General features: G+C 43.5%; 4 protein-coding genes across 4 annotated transcripts; 1 reads left to right on the top strand and 3 right to left on the bottom strand.

The window, feature by feature from the left end:
• Positions 1-10645: 10645 nt before the first annotated feature.
• On the bottom strand, positions 10646-13445 carry CMQ_1802 (O-glycosyl hydrolase; the record flags this gene model as incomplete). The annotated part of the gene is made up of 7 exons (XM_014319173.1): positions 10646-11904; positions 11959-12187; positions 12247-12355; positions 12412-12527; positions 12577-12615; positions 12673-12835; positions 13210-13445. The coding sequence occupies 7 exons, from the start codon at positions 13443-13445 to the stop codon at positions 10646-10648; spliced, it is 2151 nt and encodes a 716-aa protein (XP_014174648.1).
• A 445-nt stretch (positions 13446-13890) lies between these two features.
• CMQ_1785 (beta-glucosidase) lies at positions 13891-16052 on the top strand (the record flags this gene model as incomplete). Its single annotated transcript, XM_014319156.1, has 4 exons — positions 13891-14134; positions 14240-14526; positions 14614-14710; positions 14770-16052. 4 exons carry the CDS (start codon positions 13891-13893, stop codon positions 16050-16052), a joined length of 1911 nt encoding a protein of 636 aa, XP_014174631.1.
• A 1364-nt stretch (positions 16053-17416) lies between these two features.
• CMQ_1805 (major facilitator superfamily transporter multidrug resistance) lies at positions 17417-19241 on the bottom strand (the record flags this gene model as incomplete). Its single annotated transcript, XM_014319176.1, has 4 exons — positions 17417-17429; positions 17590-17827; positions 17910-19092; positions 19140-19241. The coding sequence occupies 4 exons, from the start codon at positions 19239-19241 to the stop codon at positions 17417-17419; spliced, it is 1536 nt and encodes a 511-aa protein (XP_014174651.1).
• A 333-nt stretch (positions 19242-19574) lies between these two features.
• CMQ_1788 (amino acid permease) lies at positions 19575-21630 on the bottom strand (the record flags this gene model as incomplete). The annotated part of the gene is made up of 2 exons (XM_014319159.1): positions 19575-20748; positions 21104-21630. 2 exons carry the CDS (start codon positions 21628-21630, stop codon positions 19575-19577), a joined length of 1701 nt encoding a protein of 566 aa, XP_014174634.1.
• Positions 21631-22700: the final 1070 nt, after the last annotated feature.

Raw genomic sequence — 22700 nt, 5'->3', positions numbered from 1 at the left:
AACGTATTAAGATAGTTTGTTAAGTTTGCTGCTTAGTAAGCAACTAGTTGCTAAACTAGTGTGTAAGAACGCGTGTATAGAATACTCTTATACTATCCTCTCTCTCTCTAAGTAACGCCTCTATTAGCCTAAAGGTGTATACGTAGCAGCCACTTGCTTGTTAAAAAACCTTTTTTTATAAAGTTAAGAAAAAAGTTAAGCGCTCTAGGTTATTGGCTGTTGCTAAGCAGTCGCAGACCGCTTGCTTGTACAACTGCATTTAAGTAATATAAAAGCGCACACATACTACTTAGTCTATAGCGGTAGTAAACGCTAGATCTTGCCTAATGTATAAGTTGTTTTGTTTGTTAAAGCTTTTTAGGAGGCGTGCAGCTTAGATTCTAGTTAGAGAACGCTTAGGTTGCCGCTAATAGGTGTTGTAAAAGGGCTAGCCTTAGACACTAGGTGTATAAAAGTATAGTATATGCTAACCGAAAACGGCGGCGCAAGGCTTGCAACTTTAAACTACTAGCAAGGCAGAATAAAAGCAATAGCAGCTGTTTGTCGCCCGCCGATAGTAGAACTGTTGCCTACTAGACAGCAGAGGCGGTCTGCTGCTAGAACGTCTTTTTGTTTAATTTTAGACGTTTTTTACCTTGCTGTTAAAGCAAAGTTAAGCAAGTTCTTAAGATGCATTTAAACGTTTAAGAACGCGGCTTCTTTGTTGCCTTAAAGTATAAAAAAGCAAGTGCATTCTATAATTTAAGACAAATTCGTTTACACTTATAAGACTGCTCTTGCCTTTTTAGCCCTTTTTTCTTTAATTTTACTTGCGCAGTAGGTTAATGCAACAGTTTGCAACTTTGCGTAGCAGCTAGCTAATAATTGCTTATAGACAATGTTTAATTAAAGCTACTTCTAAGTCTTAATAGACTTTTTTATAGATGCAAACCCTATAAAACACTCTTCTTAAGCATACGCACTATCTCTTAAAAGCGTAAGTCTTTACTAGCACAGCGTTTGCTAAGCGATAGCTAACTTTATAGTAGGCTCTATGTCTAAACTACGTTCTTAAAGCCTATCTAAACGTCTACTACAAATTCTTATATATAGCCACGCTAAAGAACTTAGCGCGCTATATTAGTTATATAGCTAACAATACGTTATGCTTGCTAGTAAGTGCGTTAACTTGTGTGCGCTAGTAGCTAATTGCTAACCAATAGCTCTCTAAAAAGATTAAGGGCTTAGCCCGATATATTTAGGAATTTCTAGCCAGCATAAACAAGTTGCTACTTTAGCGAATGACAGTTAACAATATCGTCGTAGCGCTAGGCGATTGCGCGGTAATCGCCCAAAGGTTAATAGCCCTAACAGCGATAACTAAGAAACTTAGCCGCGCCTTGCAAGAAGACAAGTTAAAGCCTCTAGCGACCGACTAGCGCTCCCGGCGCGAACGTTTTAAGACGGCACAATAGGCTGCATTGCGCCTTAGTGTTCTTTACTAGTACTAGCGAGAGCCAAAGCTTACTCTAACGCCTGCATAGCAGTCGGCAAAGGTAGCCTAGCTCTTGCCGCTAACGTCTCTAGACGTAGGCACATTGTCGCAAGCACTTTCTAGTAAGGAGTTCTATAGTCTTATAGACTTTTATATAGCCTGCTATAAAAAAGTTGTAGTATAGATTAATTAGCCTTGCTTGCAGCTTATTTGCTAATAAAACAATAATGCAATTCTTATAAAACAAGGTGTTTATTTTTGCAAATAATAGGTGTTGTTTCTTTAGCTTTGTCTAGCCTTTGCAAACAAGTTGTTTAGTAATTAGTCTTAGCCTTAAGCGTTGCAAATAGTATTATATAGTTTAAAAGAGCACTAAGGTTGCAACAGCTATTCTTAGCTAGTAGCAACTTACGCTTTCTATACTAATAACAACAAAGCTTTTAGCATAAAAAGCCTTAACAACTAGTTTATAATCTATAGCTTGCTAAGAAGCAAGAAGAGTACGTTATTATACATAATGTTACCTTTTATATAGTCTAGTTAGTAGGATAAACTGTTTGCTAGGTTAGTAAACCTTAGGTAGTGCTTAATCTTAAAGTTAAACGCTAAGAGATAAAACACTTATTAGGCAATTTAGTTTTAAAGATTCTTTATTAATGCCTTAACAACGCTTTTTAGCGCCTAGTAGTTAGTTAAGACTACAAATAAGTTCTTTAGACCTTTTAAATAATAATGCTAGTGCTTTAAGCTCTTAATAATAGCTAAAAGCTTTTGCTATCTTACTCTTTACTATATTTTGCAAGCTGTTAGCTTGCGCAAGTAGTAAGCAACTAATTGCTACTTACTATTTGCAAGCTAGAAAATAATGCTAGAGATAGTATAGCCTAACGCATTCGTTTCTACCCGCGTAGGCTTTATGTTATTATAGTAGCAAAGAATTGTTGCTATTATAAATGCTGTCTTTAGCAATTTAAAAACAATCTTTGCCTCTTTAGTTAACATAAACAGTTGCGTAGCAATAGCTTTATGCTTGCGCAATAGGCTAGGGCCTGTTTTTATTAACTTTATTAAGGCTTACACAATGCAAGAGTAGTAGAAAATAAAGTGTTTATAAAAGTTTGTAAATTTTAAGAAGAATTGCATGTTTTATACGCACTTAAAAGCTTTTTAATTAGTAATAGCTTTAATCTGCTTAAGGTTTATAGCTAGCCTCTTTATAGTAACAACAAACTTTAAAAAATTAATTTTTTTTTTAAAGAATTTATACTTCTTAAGATTTGCATATAGCTGCGCAGCCTTTAGCCGCTTAAAAACTAATTAAAGGTGCTTTTTATGCTTCTTCTTAGTTTAAGAGTAGATTAAAATGTTATCTAGGTATATTTTGTAGACTATGCCTACTAGCTTTGCTAGTGCGCGGTAGATATATGCTTAAAATATAGCTAGCGCGTTAGTTAGTTTAAAGAGTATAATATAAAACTTAAAAAGCTTATATTTTGTTTAAAAAGCAGTCTTCTATTAATTAAAGGCCTTAACTTAAATTCTATAGTACGCTTTCTTTATATCTACCTTAAAGAACACTTTTGCGCCGTCTAAGCAATCTAATAGCTTACTAATTAGTAAGAGAGAGTAGTAGTTCTTTTTAGTTATTTAATTTAGACCATAATAGTTAACGTATATACAAAGAGTACTATTCTTCTTTAAAACAAAGATTACTAAGGCTTTAACTAGACTATTACTATAGGCAATTTGCTTGTTTGCTAACAACTTATTAATAAAGTAACAAAGCTTTTTTTGCTAAGTAGAAAATAGCAGGTATAAAGAGCTATATAGCACATTTACGCCGTTTTCTAGCTTAATTAAGTGCTTTGCGTTTGCTAACAAAGGCAGTTTTTTTACCTTATTAGTATTAAACACTTTAGCAAACGGTTGTATATAAAACAACGGTTGCTAGCTAAGGTTTAGTAAAGCTAGATTATTATTTATAGTAAGAATGTCTAGTTTATAAAAACTTAAATCTAACTATATTAAGCAAATAGCAAATAACTTTTTACTATTGCGTAAGCGTTAGCTTATTTGCTTAAAAGTCTTAAAAACTATAATAGCAAATAACTAGACTTGTTAGATAGTGTTAATAACAACGCCTAGAAACTTTAATCTTTTATAACTTAAAATAATGTTTTTATAGTTAGCGCTTACCTAGCAAATAGCTATAAAAACTTATGTTAATGCATAAAAGACTTTATCTTTTGTTAGTATAATAGTTAGCTTATATAGGCTACAAGCTTATAGTGCTTTCTTATTAACAAAGACTAGGTTTAAGTTTAAGTGCTACTAAAGCAGCTTTAAACTAAGCTATTAAATAACCTCTAGGTTAACTATATTTAAGTTAGCATAAGAATCTAAGTTTATAACAACAGCAGCTTAGCAATTGCTAGGCGTTTATGCCTTAGCTAAGGTATAGCAATAAAAAATTATATCTTTAGTTAGCTATGCTAGTAGAGTTAATAAAAGCAAGGCTTCTTTATTAACCTTGCTAGTTTTCCTAGTTAAAGTAAGTTGCCTCTTAGTTGTTAAGCTTTTAAAGACTATCTTTTAGTTTTGCTTAAAGCTTCTTAACCTATGCGCAAGTTTTAAGTTTAAAGCACTTCTAAAAAGTATACTTACTCTTACTATAATTCTAGCACTTTAACGCAACGTTAATGTTGTTTAAACTATTAAGGTTAGTAAGTTAGAAAGTAGACTAACCTTAGCCGGCAACTAGTTATAAACTTAAGTTGCTTTTTATAAGATTGTAGTTTCTTATCTTATTATTATTATAGCGCTGTTTCTTTATTAGCTTGCTAGCTAGCACGCTGTTAACTATAACTGCTTGCTTTTAGTTATCTTATCTCTTTCTTTATTCCTAGCCTTAAAACTAATACTTTTTGCAAGCATTAGCAATCTTTATTACTATACTAAAAGACTTGCTAATAGTCTTATTCTAATACCACTTTACTAAGTAGTTGTTAAGCTCTTACTAATACCTCTAGGCAATCTTGCTTGCCTAGTTAAAGGTGTTGCTAATCTTTTATTGCAAGTAGTCTTATTTTCGCTAGTACGCTATTAGCAACTTGCTGCCTTGCTAAAGCGTCTAGCTTTTCTTCTAAATGCAGTGCATTTAGAATTTAAGGTTTAAGTGTTCTTAACGAATAAACGTAACAAAGTGCGTTTATATACAGCGTATAACTAGGGGTTTACTAGCGCAGAGTTAGTCGTAATGCTTTTACTAATTAGCCGCTAGTATAGTAGTTAGCTAACTACCTACCTAAATAATCTTTATGTCTTCTAACGCATCGCTGCGTGCATTAGTGTTATAAGCGTCCTCTATTATCGCTAACTACTCTTTTGTCTTTGTAGCAAAAGCACTAATTTCTAGCCTTTTAATACTATATTGCAGTAGCTTGTTGTTACAGTGGCGACTGCTAAGCGGTAGCCCTGTAACCCTTGCGGCTATAATGTTAGTTAGTGCCTCTAGCGTCTATATAATGCAAGTGTATTCATCGCTTTGCAGCTGCTTTTTGGCCGGCAAGGTGTTGTTAAGCAGCAAGGTGTCGTTAAGCGGCACGTGTACCGGTCTTGTTTCTAATTCAACAGACAAGGTCGGGGTGCCTGCAGATGCTGCGCGCAAGGTGTGGCTGCCGTGCATTGGCGTAGAGGGTGGCATTGGCACGTTCTTGGCTTCTAACAGTTCGCGTGCTGATCGCGGAGTGGCCGCCTTATAATTAGACATTGCTCTTTGTAAAAAAGAAGTTAAAGAATGTAAAGGGCTAGTGTGCAATGCGTGGTTACAAAGGCTTAACTGGTTTGTACTGTTATATTAAGACTTTAACTTAACAAACTATAGGAGATTAGTAGGCAAAGGCTTGCTAGCTAATATATACATAGCTAGAAGATGCGGTGTAGCGCAAACCTAGTAGGGCGTGGCGCAGCTAAGTGGCTGTGCTAGTCCTATACAACGTGTTAAGATAGTTTGTTAAGTCTGCCGCTTAGTAAGCGACTAGTTGCTAAACTAGTGCGTAAAGACGCGTGTATAGAATACCCTTATAATATAGCTAGCGCGTTAGTTAGTCTAAAGAGTATAATATAAAACTTAAAAAGCCTATATTTTATTTAGAAAGCAGTCTTCTATTAATTAAAGGCCTTAACTTAAATCTTATAGTACGCTTCTTTTATATCTACCTTAAAGAACACCTTTATATTATTTAAGCAATCTAATAGCTTACTAATTAATAAAAAAGAGTAGTAGTTCTTCTTAGTTACTTAATTTAAACCTTAGTAGTTAACGCATATATATAAAGTATTATTCTTTTTTAAAACGAAAATTACTAGGGCTTTAGCTAGACTATTACTATAAGCAATCTGCTTGTTTACTAATAACTTGTTAATAAAGTAGCAAAGCTTCTTTTGCTAAGCAAAAGATAGTAGGTATAAAAGACTATATAGCACTTTTACGCTATCTTCTAGCTTAATTAAGTGCTTTGCGTTTATTAACAAAGGCAGTTTTTTTACCTTATTAGTATTAAATACTTTAGTAAACAGTTATATACAAAATAGTAGTTGCTAGCTAGGGTCTAGTAAAGCTAAATTATTGTTTATAGTAGAGATGTCTAGTTTATAAAGACTTAAATCTAACTACGTTAAGTAGATAGTAAACAACTTCTTACTATTATATAAGCGTTAGCTTATTTGATTAAAGGTCTTAAAAACTATAATAGTAAAGAACTAAGCTTATTAAATAGTGTTAATAATAACGCCTAGAAACCTTAGTTTTTTATAACTTAAGATAATGTCTTTATAGTTAACGCTTACTTAGTAAACAGCTATAAAGACTTATATTAACACGTAAGAGACCTTATCCTTTATTAGTATAATAGTTAGCTTATATAGGCCGCAAGCCTATAGTGCTTTCTTATTAATAAAAACTAGGTTTAAGTTTAAGTACTACTAAAGCAGCTTTAAACTAAGCTATTAAATAACCTTTAGGTTAATTATATTTAGGTTAGTATAAGAATCTAAGTTTATAACAATAGTAGCTTAGCGATTACTAAGCGTTTATGCCTTAGCTAAGGTATAGTAGTAAGGAATTATATCCTTAGTTAGCTATGCTAGTAAGGTTAATAAAAAACAAAGCTTCTTTATTAACCCTACTAATTTTCTTAGTTAGAGTAGGTTGCCTTCTAGTTATTAAGCTTTTAAAGACTATCTTTTAGTTTTACTTAAAGCTTCTTAACCTATATGCAAGTTTTAGGCTTAAAGCACTCTTAAAAGGTATGCTTACTCTTACTATAATTCTAGCACTTTAACGCAACATTAATATTATTTAAACTACTAAGGTTAAAAGGTTAAGAAGTAAACTAACCTTAGCTAGCAACTAGTTATAAGCTTAGGTTACTCTTTATAAAACCGTAGTTTCTTATCTTATTATTATCGCAGCGCTATTTCTTTATTAGCCCGCTAGCTAGCACGCTATTAACTATAACTGCTTACGTCTAGTTATCCTATCTCTTCTTTTGTTTCTAGCCCTAAGACTAATACTCCTTATAAGTATTAAGAATCTTTATTACTATACTAAAAGACTTGCTAATAGTTTTATTTTAATACTACTTTGCTAAGTAGTTATTAAGCCTTTGCTAATACCTCTAGGCAATCTTGCCTACTTAATTAAAGGTGTTACTAATCTTTCGTTGTAAGTAGTTTTATTTCTACTAGTACGCTATTAGCAACTTACTGCCTTGCTAAAGCGTCTAGCTTTCCTTATAAATGCAGTGCATCTAGAATTTAAGGTTTAAGTGTTCTTAACAGATAAACTTAATAAAGTACGTTTATATAAGGCGTATAACTAAGGGTTTACTAGCGTAGAGTTAGTTGCAGTGCTTTTGCTAATTAGCCGCTAGTATAGTAGTTAACCAACTACTTGCCTAAATAATCTTTATATTTTTTAACGCGTTGCTGCGTGTATTAGTGTTATAAGCGTTCTTTATTATTGCTAACTACTCTTCTATCTTTATAGTAAAGGCACTAATTTCTAGCCTTTTAATGCTATATTATAGTAGCTTATTATTATAGTAGCAACTGCTAAGTAGTAGCCCTATAACCCTTATAGCTATAATGTTAGTTAATGCCTTTAGCGTCTATATAATACAAGTGTATTTATCGCTTTACAGCTGCTTTTTAGCCAGCAAGGTGTTGTTAAGCAGCATATATACTAGTCTTATTTCCAACTTAACAGACAGGGTTAAGGTGCCTATAGATGCTACGCGCAAGGTATAGCTGCCGTGCATTAGCGTAGAGGGTGGCATTAGCACGTCCTTAGCTTCTAACAGTTTGCGTGCTAATTGTAGAGTAGCCGCCCTATAATCGAACATTGCTTCTTATAGAATAAAAGTTAAAGAATGTAAGAGGGTAGTGTACAATGCGTAGTTACAAAGGCTTAACCGGTTTATACTATTATATTAAGACTTTAACTTAACAAACTATAGGAGACTAGTAGGCGAAGGCCTGCCAGCTAATATATACGTGGCTAGAAGATGCGGTGTAGCGCAAACCTAGTAGGGCGTAGCACAGCTATATAGCTGTGCTAGTCCTATATAACGTGTTAAGATAGTTTGTTAAGTTCGTCGCTTAGTAAGCGACTAGTTGCCGAACCGGTGCGTAGGGACGCGTGTGTAGAATACCCTTACAAACAAGCACTACTACTACTAAGAATAAAGGCTGCAAGCCTTTTGTTAAGACCTGCTTTAAAGGAGTTAGGCATAAAAGAGGAGTAATTATAACGCCGCCCTAAGAAGGAGACCGACGTAGGCTACGCGCAAGCTGTACACAGTATATGCATAGCGTATTAAATGCACATTATAGACTAAAAGCGGTGCTTATAGCGCAGGCTGCGTAGCGCAGTCTGCGCATAGGCCACAGCACGTGCTAGCGTACAGGCTAAGTAGAAACGGGGTCGCGCCTGCCCTGCGCACTTGGTGCGCTAGAGGTGCGCCTATAATAAAAAGCGCCTCCCGCACTCTCTTAGACTATAGAAGGCAAGAATTAGCTATTAAATATACGGCTGCTTTCTCCTGTTAAGAAGATACCTTCTTGCTTGCTTAACTTACCTAGCCTACCTAAGTACACCTTTAATAATAATTTAACGTTTGTATTTACTTAGGCTTGTTTTTAAGACTATAGGTTAAAGAAGTTTAAAGGGCTATTATTAATAGTTTCTTCTTTTAATTTAAGTTAGTAAAGTACTTTTTTTATAAAGTAGTATTAATTAACTTACTAGTTTATAAACCTTTTTTAGTTTTAGCCTTTTTATTAAAGGCTATAGATAAATAAAGACGCTTATAATGCTTTATATAGTTTAAGCTTTCAAAGCCTATAAGCGTATTAATCTTCTTATAGTTACACTTATTAGTTAGTTAGTTAGTTAGTTAGTTAGTTAATTAGTTAGTTAGTTAGTAAAATATTACTTATGTTGTATACTTTACTAATACTTTTCTTTCCTTATTTTCTTTATAAGGTAGTAAAGTCTATATATTTAACATATAATTAATAATATAACTTGTTAATTTAAAATCATCTAAGATAAAATTAAGGTTATTATAAAAAGTATGCTGCTTACTTCTTTTATTACTAGAAGCAGTAATAAAAGAAGTAACTTTAGAGTTAAGGTTAGTTATATAGTCGTTAGAGTCTATTTTAACTAATAAAAGTTAGTAAGCTATATAATATAAATATACCCTTTAACACCTTTTAATTATAAAAAGATACAAAATATAATATTTATAAGTTTTACTACTTATTCTTTAACTTAAAGTAGTAATATATAAGCTTAAGTAAATGCTTATATATAAGTTAAAGAATAATCTTTATAGCTTATAAGCTTTATAGATTATCCCTTAGTTTAAATTATTAATATATATAAGCTTAAGTTTTTGCTTAAGATATATTAAGTAAGATAAACTAAGGAATAAGCTATATTATAGATTATAATATAACCTATACAAATAAAGTATATAAAGTAAAGTAAAAGAAGGGATATAAATAAAATATAACTTACTAGTAAGTAAAATAAAAAAATAAACTAAAAGTATGTTATTACTATTGCTGTTGCTGTTGCTGTTGCTATTGTTTTTGTTTTATTTGTGTTATTATTATAGTAATTAAAAAAATATAGAGTAAAGGAGGATAAAGGCTGGTATTTATATATCTTATATTAGTTTAGACGCTTCTAGAATATCTAGTTGGTAATTACTATAGAAACTTCTAGACTACTTAGTTACTAATTACTATAGAAACTTCTAGAATACTTACTTATTAATTACTACTATAGTACTCTAGTACTTAAGTACTACTAGTATTTTTCCCAACCCTGGCTGCTGGTGAATAGTACGAAAATGGGAGACAAGGACAGGAGAAAGGAGTAGAGAAAAGTATTAACACGCAAGCTTTTGTATTAATGGGCGGTATAGAAACGGACACAAAAGGGCCGAACTTAGTAAATAAGGCTGAACGACGTCGAGACCTGTAATTATGTTTGACAGGAGCTAATTGCACCTCACTTTCGATATCTACGGGCTATTTTGAGTAACACATAATACAACCTGACTAAATTACTCGGAGTTAGCCTGCGAAGTCTATAATCGATGTCCCCTTTTAGTATACTTATATCGCTACTTTTACCACTAGGCGCTGTACATTCGCCATTATTTCATGCACTCGGGTGCTACAATCCAATTTTACGAGAAATAAAAAGAACATGCGTCGTAAGATTTGAACAGCCAGCTTAATATAAATTTGGAACTCGTGAGCAATTCTCGTATAACAGCGTGTTCGTAACAATCAAGCGCTGCATAATGTCAGATTGGAATCAGGTCGGCCCAAGTCGGCTTAAAGACGTCTATTTGAGATGGTGTGTAATTTGCTGTCGGCACATCGGTTGCTTCGAAAAGAGTAGGCCAATTCCTCGCACTTGTGCCACCAGCAAAAAAAGAGACAGCGCCCCAGGCGGGGGTCGAACCCGCAACCTCTGGATCTCTCTGAACGGAAGTAAAAGTCCAACACTCTAGCCAATTGAGTTACCAGGGCTTGGTATCGGATAAGAAAAAGATGCCATTGGCTTCACTAGACTTGAACACAGAGGAGCTAACGCCAGGTGCTGCTGTCTACAACGACTGTCCCAACACAACTAGAGGACACGGTGAACGACCTGTTGGGATCGCTCTCCCAGATGACAGTACCGCCACTGCCTACTTTCATGTACTTGTACTCAAATGCAGTGCCAGTGGGCAGCGTGACCGTGACGAACCAAAGCGGATTAGCGGTGGTGTAATTGGCTGCGGACAAGGCTACAGCGTTGGCTGTATTCCAATTGCCAAGCTGGGAGATAGATCCCGAGATGAAAATGTTTTCACCGTACACGGTGGTCACCGTCTCCTTGAATATGACGGGAAGGGCTGTTGCTGTTGTACAAGCGGTGGTGATAGTGGAAGATGAGGATGTTGCAGAGGACGCTTTCGTCGAAGCCGAATTGGTAGCAGTCGCAGACAACACAGAAGAGCCACACAGACCGCTGTCACTGATCCAGGAAGCCGGGACAAGGATTCTGGGAAGGCCCGAAGACATCGGAACAGCTACATTGCCGGCTGAATCTGCGGCGAGGCTTGCGCATGAATATGCCTCGACGAAGGAGGCATCAGCAGTGTAACCAGTTTCAGTGCTGTTGAGGGTGAGACTGTAGCTACTGCCACCCTGACCGAGGTTGCTGACAATAGTAATAACCTGACTTCCAGAAACGGATCCTTTTCGCATGGCGAGCGTGGTGGTATCCTGGTAGAAGGGGGTATTTGGCGCGGTGGTCCAGGCAGAGTCACGGGTGGCAACAAGGCTGCGAATCTTGTTGGTAGTGCGGAGGAAGACATAAAGCTCGGCCGTGATGTTATATCCGGAAAGCCAAGTCGCCTCACGATTGGCCGGGTCTGCACCGCCGCTGTAGTGCTGCTCCTGGCCAGCATAGACGATGGGGATGCCGTCGCTGAGAAAGAGAAATACTAGCGCATTTTTGGCCAGGGAATAATCGGTCGTGTAGCTGGCAAACCGAGGGTTGTCGTGGTTTTCGACGAAAGTGCCTAATAGCGTAGCGTCAGTGCAATCGGCCGCCACTGAGGCTACCATGCTGTAGAGGCTACTGATACTAGAAGAGGTGCCGGAACCGCTAAAGACGCTTATAAGCGGATAGTAGATCGGGTAGTTCAACAGACCGTCCAGGTACTTCTGGTAAGCACAGGCATAGTCCGGGTCGCCGTCGAAGACCTCGCCAACGCAATAGACCCCGGCAGCATCGTTAAAACCAGACCAAAATGACTTCTGCACATGCTTTACGGTGTCTATACGCAGACCATCAACTGGATAGTTTGTTAAAAGCAGGCTTGTGAGACAGTAGAGAGGTGAGTACTTACCCGAGTAGTTGGTTACCAGAGATGACACCCAGCTGTACCATATGTCTTGAACAGCTGTTTGGGATGTGTTGAGGTCCGGCAGAGACACAGATGAGTCTCCAAGCCAGCAGTCCTCTACCTCTGTTTGGTTTTCATAGTTGGAGATGAGGCAGTAAGGGTGGAAGTAGCTCGCGGCGTTGAACGGGTCGAACACGCTGTAGTCCACGGATGAGTCACTGCCATCGTAGCCCTGGTGTCTGTCAGTACGTGGGTCCCGTCAAGACTGTATTTACGCCCCCTCTAGCTCACCATGTGGTTCGCCACCACATCGACCATGAGGTACATTCCACGGTCGTGCAGCGCTTTGGATAACTTCAGGAGGTCACTTCCGGTTCCATAGTTGGGGTTTAAATCATATCTGTCAGAGTGTCAACAAAGAGCCACATCAAGAGAAGGGCAGGTTCTCCAACTGACATGTCCTGTTGCCAGTACCCGTGATACGACGTCCCATCAGATGTGCTTTCGTAGAATTGCCCCGTCACTGGTGTGATCCATACGGCTGTGAAGCCCATTCCTTGAATGTAATCCAGCTATGGACAAGTATAAGCAAGTGCCAGAAGTGCGCCTAATCGCACTTACCTGGTTGATAATTCCCTGCCAGCTTCCACCGCAGTACGCCTGTAAGCTTTAGCCGATCGACTCTAAGTACAAACTAAGACAGAACCAGAGGCTAACCCTCTTGCTGGTGTCGCATGCAGCAGTGGTGCTGTTGTCGGTGCGGGCAAACCGGTCTGTTAGAAGAAAGTAAATAGACTGGCCGCGCCACTGTACTGGAGTCAGTGCTAGGGCGACTTGGCCGAGGAGGGCCCACAAGGCGATGCAAGACCATCTAATGTGGCTATAGTGAGTGTGATACATAGTGCATATGTTACAATAGGCAGCAGACAGCTGACATCTGCCTTCCATAGACGATGCACGACATGCAGGAATGACAGCCAAGACCTTTTAAGCCAGCCCTTCGATAGCAGCGTCCACGGTTGGAGATCTCGCGGGGAAAGTGGAGATACTTCGGCTCCTTGGTTCACCGACTTGGTTCGGCCCCCAGGTAATGCTCGGCAAGGCAGCATGACCAGTGGGCGAAGTTGTTTGATCGGCGTTTGTACCGCTAACTGCATTTGGCAGCTCGACTGCTACATGCGTCTGGCCACCACGATCTTCGTCGGCCTCTCATGACGGTGGGCCGAAAAGCGTCTTCCGTCTCCGGAGTGCCACCGAAACTTGGCTTGTGTTGGTGACCATCTCCGGCCGACCTGCCTGTCGTAGTACAGCGTTGCGGTGCGCTTCCTCTTCGGGTATGCTCTGTGTGCACACGGCAGCGCCAGCGCACAGGCCACGAGGAGCACTGCAGCAATGATAGGGCCGAAAGAGTCAAGTGACGATGCAACGTTTTCGAGCGTGGCTTCCGGCCTAGCTGGCCGACTTTGTGGAGACCCCGCATGCCGGAGCATGTGACAGGTTTGGCGCGGAGAGAGCCGCGATGGTATGACTCGTTGGCCAGGGGTTGGGGCCTAGATTGAATGGCGGCTCCTGAGTGGTTTTTGGTGCGTGGCGAGTGTAAATGTGGAGAGTGGATAGAGACTGATGAGTGGTGGAGGAAAGAGCTGCGAGTCTGATTGTCATTCCTGCCAGCTATTTTATGGTTTATTTTACGATTTCTTTTATTTCTGCTCACCTACTTTCTTTTCTTTCCATTTCGGCCCTATTGTCACGCTCGGCCTGAGCGCGTATGCCTTTCCTCGAGAAGTATTTAAGGAAGGGGTGCCCGATACCCCAGACAGACTCTTCTTTGCCTCCCCTCCAGCAATTGAGCTCCTCAAGAGGTCCTCATCAGGCCCTCATCTCCTGATCACACTCTGACCCACTCAACTCTCCCTCCGCCCCACTCTACCCAACATGCTTCTGTCTGTCTCTCGCGCCCTATGTGCTCTTACCATAGGGCGCGTCGCCTTGGCTGCACCATCTTCGCTCGACGCCCAGTTGCGCTTCCGGGAGAGCACTAGCCTGGACAGCTGGTTGGAATCCGAGGCTACCATCGCGATCGACCGCATCCTCGCCAACATTGGCAACAAGGGCCAGTACGCTACCAGTGCAGACAGTGGCATCATTATTGCTAGTCCAAGCACTGACAGTCCCGACTGTACGTGAAGGCATCACCCAATCTGGCAATTATCATTCTCATTCTCATATCCAGCGGTCTCGTGATGCCATAGTCCCGTGATGCTCATCGTGCTGACTAAGGAAGATTACTACTCCTGGAGTCGCGATGCCGCGCTCGTGGCCAAGACGCTGGTAGAGCTGTTCCGCAATGGCGAGACCAGCCTGCAGACGACGTTGGAGAATTATGTCAACGCACAGGCGGTGTTGCAGACGGTCTCCAATCCATCCGGCTCACTGTCAGACGGCACCGGACTCGGCGAGCCCAAGTTCAACGTCGATGAGACTGCCTTCACCGGCAGCTGGGGTCGGCCACAGCGCGACGGACCGGCTTTGCGGGCAACAGCCTTGATTGACTTTGGAAACTGGCTCCTGGTGCGTTGGTTGTGGTACTGCGATTATCTTTTTCGATTTCGAAATGACTTCTACCGTTTACAATATTAACCCGCTGGTTGACCTCAGGACAACGGCTACTCCTCATATGCAATCAACAACATCTGGCCAATTGTTCGCAACGATCTGTCCTATGTAGCTGAATACTGGAACAATACAGGCTACGGTGAGCATCTATCCTCAGGCTGCAGTATGTGACACCCGTGTCTAATGCTTTCATCTCAGACCTCTGGGAAGAAGTCAGCGGTTCCTCTTTCTTCACTGTCTCAGCACAGCACCGGGCTCTGGTGGAGGGCAGCTCATTTGCGGCTCGCGTCGAATCGTCATGCACATACTGCGACTCGCAGGCACCGCAGATCCTCTGCTATCTGCAGAGCTTCTGGACGGGCAGCTACGTCAACGCCAACTTTGGGTACAGCCGGTCAGGCAAGGACGCCAACACACTGATCAGCAGCATCCATACGTTTGATCCGAGGGCGGGATGTGACGACAGTACGCTTCAGCCGTGTTCAGCACGGGCGCTAGCGAACCACAAGGTCTATGTGGACGCATTCCGGAGCATCTACAGTATCAACAGCGGCTTGGCTACGGGTAAAGCAGTCGCAACAGGCCGCTACCCGGAGGATTCATACTACAACGGTAATCCTTGGTTCCTGACCACGTTGGCCGCCGCGGAGCAGCTGTACGACGCTATCATCCAGTGGAATGCGACAGGTTCGCTGACCATCACGTCCACGTCGTTGTCCTTCTTCACGGACCTGTACAGTTCAGCCGCTGTCGGAACATACTCGTCCTCGAGCTCGACCTATAGCGCCATTGTTTCAGCCGTCCGTACGTATGCCGACAGCTTCGTCAGCATCGTCCAGACTCACGCCATGACCAACGGCTCCCTCTCGGAGCAGTTCGACAAGTCTTCCGGAACATCGCTGTCTGCCCGCGACCTCACCTGGTCCTATGCTGCCCTGCTGACGACCAATATGCGCCGTAATGCAGTTGTACCAAAGCCCTGGGGCGAGACGACCGCATCCAGCGTGCCGGCCGTCTGCTCGGCCACCTCAGCCATCGGCACCTACAGCACCGCACCCACGGCCTCGTGGCCGAGTTCCCTGACGAGCGGAACGGCTTCAGCGACGGCGACGAAACCATCCAACACTGCCACCACGAGCATCTCCTCCAGTACCTGTAGCACCCCGACAGCAGTTGCCGTCACATTTGATGAAATTGCCACGACGTCATATGGCGAAAATGTGTTCCTCACAGGCTCAATTGCAAAGCTTGGAAGTTGGAACACCAGCAGTGCCATTGCCCTCAGTGCTTCCGACTACACATCCTCCAACAATTTCTGGTTCGTCACCGTTAGTCTCCCGGCTGGCACTACCTTTGAGTACAAGTTCATCCGCGTTGAATCTGGTGGTTCCATCGTTTGGGAGAGCGATCCCAATCGCTCCTACTCCGTACCCTCTGGCTGTGGGATCTCTACGACCTCGGTGAGTACGACGTGGCGGTAACGGAGGTCTGATATGAGCAAAGACGATTGTGGCCATCTAGTCAGGACGGTCTAAATTGCACATCTTTGGGGAAATGCTACTGCAGCTATGGTTTTGTTCTACAAGCTTGCCGCCTGTCTGTGTAAAGGGAAACTAGGGTGATTTTGTAGTCGTTCCTACATGATCATAAACATGTTTTTTGAACTTTTTGACCCGCAATCAACACCTTGCTTTCGCTCCAAAAAGGAGCTAAAATTGTTGTCACGTAATCACGGCTCTAGTGGACCAGCCAGGACGTGGGATTAAAGTGGTGTCTGTAAATATGGGTCCTGTCCTGAACGGTGCTGTTACTCCGTAGTGTTAGTAGTGATGGTAGTGATGATGGTAACGATGCTACCGCTGCTACATCAAAGATTTTAAGTAGAGTTGCCGTTCAGTCGGCTAAATAACGACATACACCACTCCGTACGGAATACAGGGGTGCATATTCCGGATCCTGCACGGCCATAGTACCCCCCCACAGCCACAAGCTTTATAGCTGCACAATCAACACCGTACTGGCCATTGATAGAATGAGGCGAATCCATTTCAAATAGCTAACAAAAGAAAGCAAGAACGTACCTCTCACTGTACGCGGCTAACTACATTTGTCAAGACACACAATCAGCTGGTGGTCATGCGGTCCTTCATCGGCTTTGCTGCTACGTCTTCCTATATTGGCCTGATGCACATAGTCAACTCGTAGGTTCTTAAGCCCGTATACGATACGTTATGAACGTCGTTTATACACAGCCTGTCTTCTGACACACCGCAGAAACGCTTCGCAGCAGAAACGCCCTTTTGGGTTGCCAGCCGATTGGCTAGCTGATGGCCGATTACTTGCAGGCTTACGCTTACACCAACCTGAAACACGGCTACGGCTTGCAGGGGTGAAGAAGGGTGCTTATCCTGTGTTTTGTTATGACTAGCCCTATTGCATTCATCGGCGTCATCTTCTTCCCTAATATGCCCACTTGCTCCCGCTAGCTGACGGCGGAACAAAAGCAGCTGGGTGTGAAGCGGCTCCGAGAGGAAAGATTTTCAGCCCCCAAAGGTCAGAACAAAATGATCCTGCGACGTGTTCTGGGCACGTGGAGCTTCCTGGCTTTCGTCATAATGCTGGATCTCTTCTATGAAATGAGATACTAATCATTATTGAATAGCTTGAGCAGCACTTCACTGGCTGGCGGACTTTGCTGGGCAGCCACTTGTGGGTACAGACACGTATGTGTTTCCCAGATGGGACGAGAGAGTTGGGCCGAGAAGGGATTTGCTATTCTTTAGCTGAAGGAAAAGTACTGGAAAGGAGTGGGAAAGGCTGCTACAATGCGGCAAGAATGCAAAGTCTATTTGCGAGAACTGTGATAAGATGATAGTTTTGTGTCTATAATTGTCTTCCAGCTCATGATTCCAACGCTACAATTGGGTTCTCTGTGTTCGCAGAAATATACTACTGATGACAGCACAAACAGCATAAGCTGCTGGAAGCCAAAGGCCTAAGCCAAGAGCTCGGCCGTACGCTGTCGCAACGATCGCCGCAAGGGTTGGGTCCAGATCGGAGAGAAAGTCGAGGCTGTGCCGAGTCTGCGAGAGGATGTAGCTGACATCGTCGGCATCGAGCGTGGATTGCAGGATAGCACCAAGAGATTTCCGAGTCAAGGCGGAGGTGATGGAAATACCGGTGATTGATCCGATGACGCGGAAGAGGTAGCAAGACGAAACAGCTATTGCCTGTTCCTCCTTCTTGGCAGAAGCGACTAGAGGAGGTTAGGTGAGAGTTGTAGTGAAGAGGCATCTCTGATTATGAATCATGATTGAAAAAAACGGATAGAAACACACCGGGATTGACAAGAGAAGTAATAATTCCAAACCCGTTTCCAAGGCCCGCCATAGCGTTTCCGAAGAGGAGAACGGCCAGGCGAGTAGAAGACCGAGCACCATTGGCAATGGAGACGTTCCCGAGGGCAACCATGGCATAACCGAATATGTTGAGGCGGTACAAATTAAAGGAGCGCTTGAGCAGAAATCCGGACAAGAGCGTCCCAATGACCTCCGCGATTGTTCCAGGCAGGAGCAAAAGGGAGGCTTGGAGGGGAGATGCATCACGGGTTACCTGGTAGATCATGGCGAGGGAGTAGGCATGAGCTACATTGGCACCAAAGGCGAAGAGGCTGGAGAGGTAGGCAGGTAGACGAGACCGGCGGGCGACCCAGGCAGGGGGGGTGAACGGCTCAACGGCCACGGCGGTCTCGATGTGGAGAAAGATCGCTGCGAAGAGGGGGAAGGCGACAAGAGGAGCCCAGCAGAATGGACTGGCCCAACCGACATTGCTTCCACGGTCGAGGGCAACGAGGAGAGAGAGGATAGCAGCGAAGAGGGAGAAGGCACCAGGAAAGTCGATGCGAGTGAGGGGAGACGTAGGAGAATTATGTGGTTGGTGTAAATCGATGGATTCCCGAAATTCGTGAGGCTCAACGGTCGTAGGAAATGCAGATGTCCTGGCATAACCGGCAGACGAGGGCAGAACTAGGCTGACAGCAACGAATGCGAGGATGCTAAAGGGGATCTGCACAAAGAAGGAGACCCGCCAGCCCCATGTCGACTCGGCAAATGCGCCACCGATCGGACCTCCAGCTCCGGCTCCAGCAGCATAGACAATGTTTAAGAGGCCCTGCCAGAGGCCGCGGTCTTCGAGTGGGACAATGTCGGTAAGCAGGATGCTGACAAGCGTGGTCATGCCACCACCGCCGATGCCCTGGCAGAGACGAGCGGCAAAGAGCTGCCAGATGGAGCCGGAGAGGCCGCAGAGGAGAGAGCCGAGGCCGAAGGTAGCATAGGCGAAGAGCAGACAGCGGCGGACGCCAAAGATGTCACTCAGGCGGCCGTACAGCGGCTGGAAGGTGCTGAGGGTTAGGTAGTAGCCCAGGGCGACCCAATTGGCCTCACCAAGGGCATCTAGATCGTTGCCGATGCGGCCGTACGAGGCGATGACAATGGTGGAGTCGGCAGCGGAGAGAAAGATCTGACAGTCAGCGAGAGTAGCTTCAGCCGACGACGCCATGCACTCACCCCAATCCCAGTGGCCGCAATCACGGCCAGCGGCCTGTTCGCGCCATGGCGGGAATCCAGATGGCTGCCGGGGGCCGAGTCGGTGCTCTCTTCGTATTCCATCGTGTATGAAAATGAAAAGTATAAAAGATTCTGTCGGCTGGGCCGACGGATTTTAGTGTGCCAGGAATTGCGGTCTTGTAGTAGTAGCAGTAGCCCGACGCAAATTGTGCGTGTGTAGTGAATCACTTCATACATGGTGGGTACTTCGAACTACTCGGTCAAGGTTGAGAAGGTTTTTATGTGCTGCCATTCGGACGTGCTGCATCCGGGTTGTCCCAATGGTATAATAAAACGCGTTGTATATTGCCAAAAGCATTGTGACATAAGCCAATGCATCCGTCCCAGACCCTCTTTCGAGAAGGCTTCCAGTATTGCAACTATCCTATAGCTATTTCAGACCGCCGCAACGTTAGACCGCTCCAGCTTCGAGAACTTTGGCCCACGCATCTCCATCAACTCGGCCCAAAACCCGACAGGGGCTTCTGTTTCGAGTGCTTCGTACTCGCGGATGGCCTCGGATTCCCACACCAGATCGACCTCGTGCGGTCGACGAAAGCTGGTGCGCTTAATTAGTTTCCAACTGACGAACAGAATGGGGGCCAGGATGGCCATGGTGTAGTAGGTAAAGAAGTTTTGGACGCTCCAGGGCCGAAAGCTGGAGTATCCGTAGAAGACCACGACCACAGTCATCCACGTAAGTCCGATGTATGCGCAATAGGGCTGAAAGTAGCCGACATATGGCAATTGAGTACGGTCGAACCCTTGGGCTTTGCAGGCGCGGTAAAAACAAATGTACGTCGTCGTGATGACGATGTAGTTGATGATCCCACCGGCCGTGACCAGGTTCACTAACCACGTCAGGACCACATTTGACCCGTTGGAGACCGAGAGGAAGGAGAGGAACGGAAAGCATATGACGATGCAGAAACACAAGAGCGGGTTTCCACGCCAGCACTTGGTCAGGATCTTGGGAGCCCGACCCTCAAGGGCAAGTCCATACAGACTGTGGGTGGCACAGTAGCAGTACGTGTTTCCGGCGGAGAAGATGCTGGTGAAGAGCAGAGCATTAACAATATGTGGCAGCATATCAACGCCTAGGTTTTCCATGGCAATGACGTAAGGCGATGCTGCAGCCGTGCCTGAGCCAGAGCCTCCAGCCAGGACCGGATCGTTGTAAGCCACAACGATGCCACAACACAGCGACCCGAGGATGAAAAAGGCACCGAAACGCCAGTAGACTGTTTTAAACGCGTTCTTAATGTAGATGCGAGGGTGCTTGGCTTCGGCCGCCACCATTGAGATGTATTCAGGCCCAACAACAGTAAAGGAGGCCGACCAGAGCGCAGCCAGGAATCCCTCGAGCCGACCCAAAGCCCCTTTGGAGAGATGCTCGGCAAACGATCCCGGGTGCTTCCAGTAACGGAAGCCGTATGCGTCGTGCTGCGGGTTGCCGCCCACCATCGTCACAAAGGTGAAGCAGTAGAGCATGACAATAAGGAAGACCTTGCCTATTGCGAGCCAGAACTCAGCCTCGCCGTACACTTCCACGACAAAGATGTTTAAAACGCTTTAATTAAGACCCGATGAAGTGTACCGAAAAATTAGTATTCAGCGGTGATCCTCAATAGTGTATCGTGTCACATTATATATAGAATGGAATGGAGGTGCGTCTGTTCCTTTGAACTTTCTCTCGGTTACTGTACTCGGGTAGGATATGGGCATCCGACATACGGCGGATGACCATACCTGCTTTCCCTCGCTATACTCTACCTGATCTTAATCCGCAGAGCGTAGCTGGATGTGAATAGGAGACTGGACAGCGCTGGGTATTGCCTGCCTATACGTATTTGCAAGTGGAAGGAAGCTTTTAAAACGGAAAGAAAATAAGGGGAATAGTGAAAGGGTGATAGAGGAAGGCTCACATATATGCAGCAATGCAAACACCGCAGACGGCAGCAGTTGGTATGTCGTCGCGCCAATACGTTAAGACGATCGACAAGGCAGATATCTCAAAGGGTATGAGCAGCGCCTCGTAGAGGAAGAAGTTCCACCCAGCCATAAAGCCGAGCGAGTCGTCAACCCATTTCCCTGCAAGACGGATAAAGCCACCGCTCACTGGCATGTAAACTGTCATTTCGGCAATGCAATTATTGACCAGACCCAGGACAATGCTGTAGAGGGTGTAAGCAATGAACAGACTGCCAGGGCCGCCCTTATTCAGTCCACCGCCAATGCTCAGGAAGAGCGCCGTGCCAATTGACCCGCCGATGGCTATGAGCTGAATGTGGCGGTTTTGTAGCCGACGTGTTAGCGAGTCAGCACTTCCACGTGCTGCTTCGGAGGAAGAAAACCTAGGACCCAACTGCTCCAGAGACGATTGCTTCTCCTTGGCATGCACTAGCTCGGTAGTGAAGCCACGATCGTTAACTCCTGATGTTGAATGAAACATTGTGATCGCAAAATATAAGTATTGAAATTGAAGAAATTGAAGAAAGTGGAAAGGATTTTAAGCAACAAAAGGCACGACAAAGGACTGCGAGTTATATTATACATGCAGTGTATCGAACAGTGCGACTTTCCAAAAGGCGGTGGCCTAACCAAAAAAAAAAAAAAAGGTAGTGCGAAGTGAACGCCTGTATTTTCGGCGCTTTCTCTTGCATTGGTGCTTAGTCCGGTGTGCCAAGTTGCTGCCATACAGTGCAACTCGGCAAACATGTCCATTGTGATGTCATCTGGAGGCCAATATCGTACGGCTCTTCTTGGCGTGGGATGCCATTATAATTTACGAGTTGTAGTACGTATCACTTTACTTCTCGTAATTCGTAAATCGAGAGGGAGGCTGCAGCACTACGGTCCATTGTTGCACTGTCTCGAAAATCAATGCACCCGCTCCGATGGGAGACACGAGGTACGGTACATGCAGCATTTTGAGTAGCACTATATTATCATTGACCAAAGTCGTACCTAATGAAGCTATTGGTAATTATTATCACATTCTTCGATATAGCTAGTTTTCTGGAGTCATCTGCTGTACAGTTACAGAATTGGCAAAGCGCCCTTGAAGGCGTGGCAAACTAGTGAGTCTGAGATTCGAAACACTCTGCCTTGATAATCAACCCAAAAATTAATGCAAGTACCATTATGGAAAGATATTATCTTACAAAAGAGCAAAGCAAGTTTCCATTGTACGTAAACGACTTGCATTTAGTCGCAAAAGTACGCAGTACATTATACGAGTACGCAAGCAAAACCAAGTTCCCGTATTGCTAGGTGGCACTTGCCGATTTCGAACTAGGGTAGTGCGGGGTAGATCTTCTTGGCCACACCGTTACCGATCTCTGTCGTGGCCTGTGCCTTCTGTCAATGGCAGGGGAAGATGTTGCACGTGACCTTGTGGGTCACTGTGCAGACTTTTCACTGCCGCAGTGCATCCACTAGCTTTAGCTTCCTTTCAGAAAATCCCATGCTTTTCTTCCATAAGGTCATAAGCCCTCTTAATCCGCACTCTTTATCAAAAGC

This window comes from Grosmannia clavigera, assembly GCF_000143105.1.
Source record: "Grosmannia clavigera kw1407 unplaced genomic scaffold GCSC_124, whole genome shotgun sequence".
Lineage (NCBI taxonomy): Eukaryota > Fungi > Ascomycota > Sordariomycetes > Ophiostomatales > Ophiostomataceae > Leptographium > Leptographium clavigerum.
This window is presented reverse-complemented; position numbering and strand designations above follow the sequence as displayed.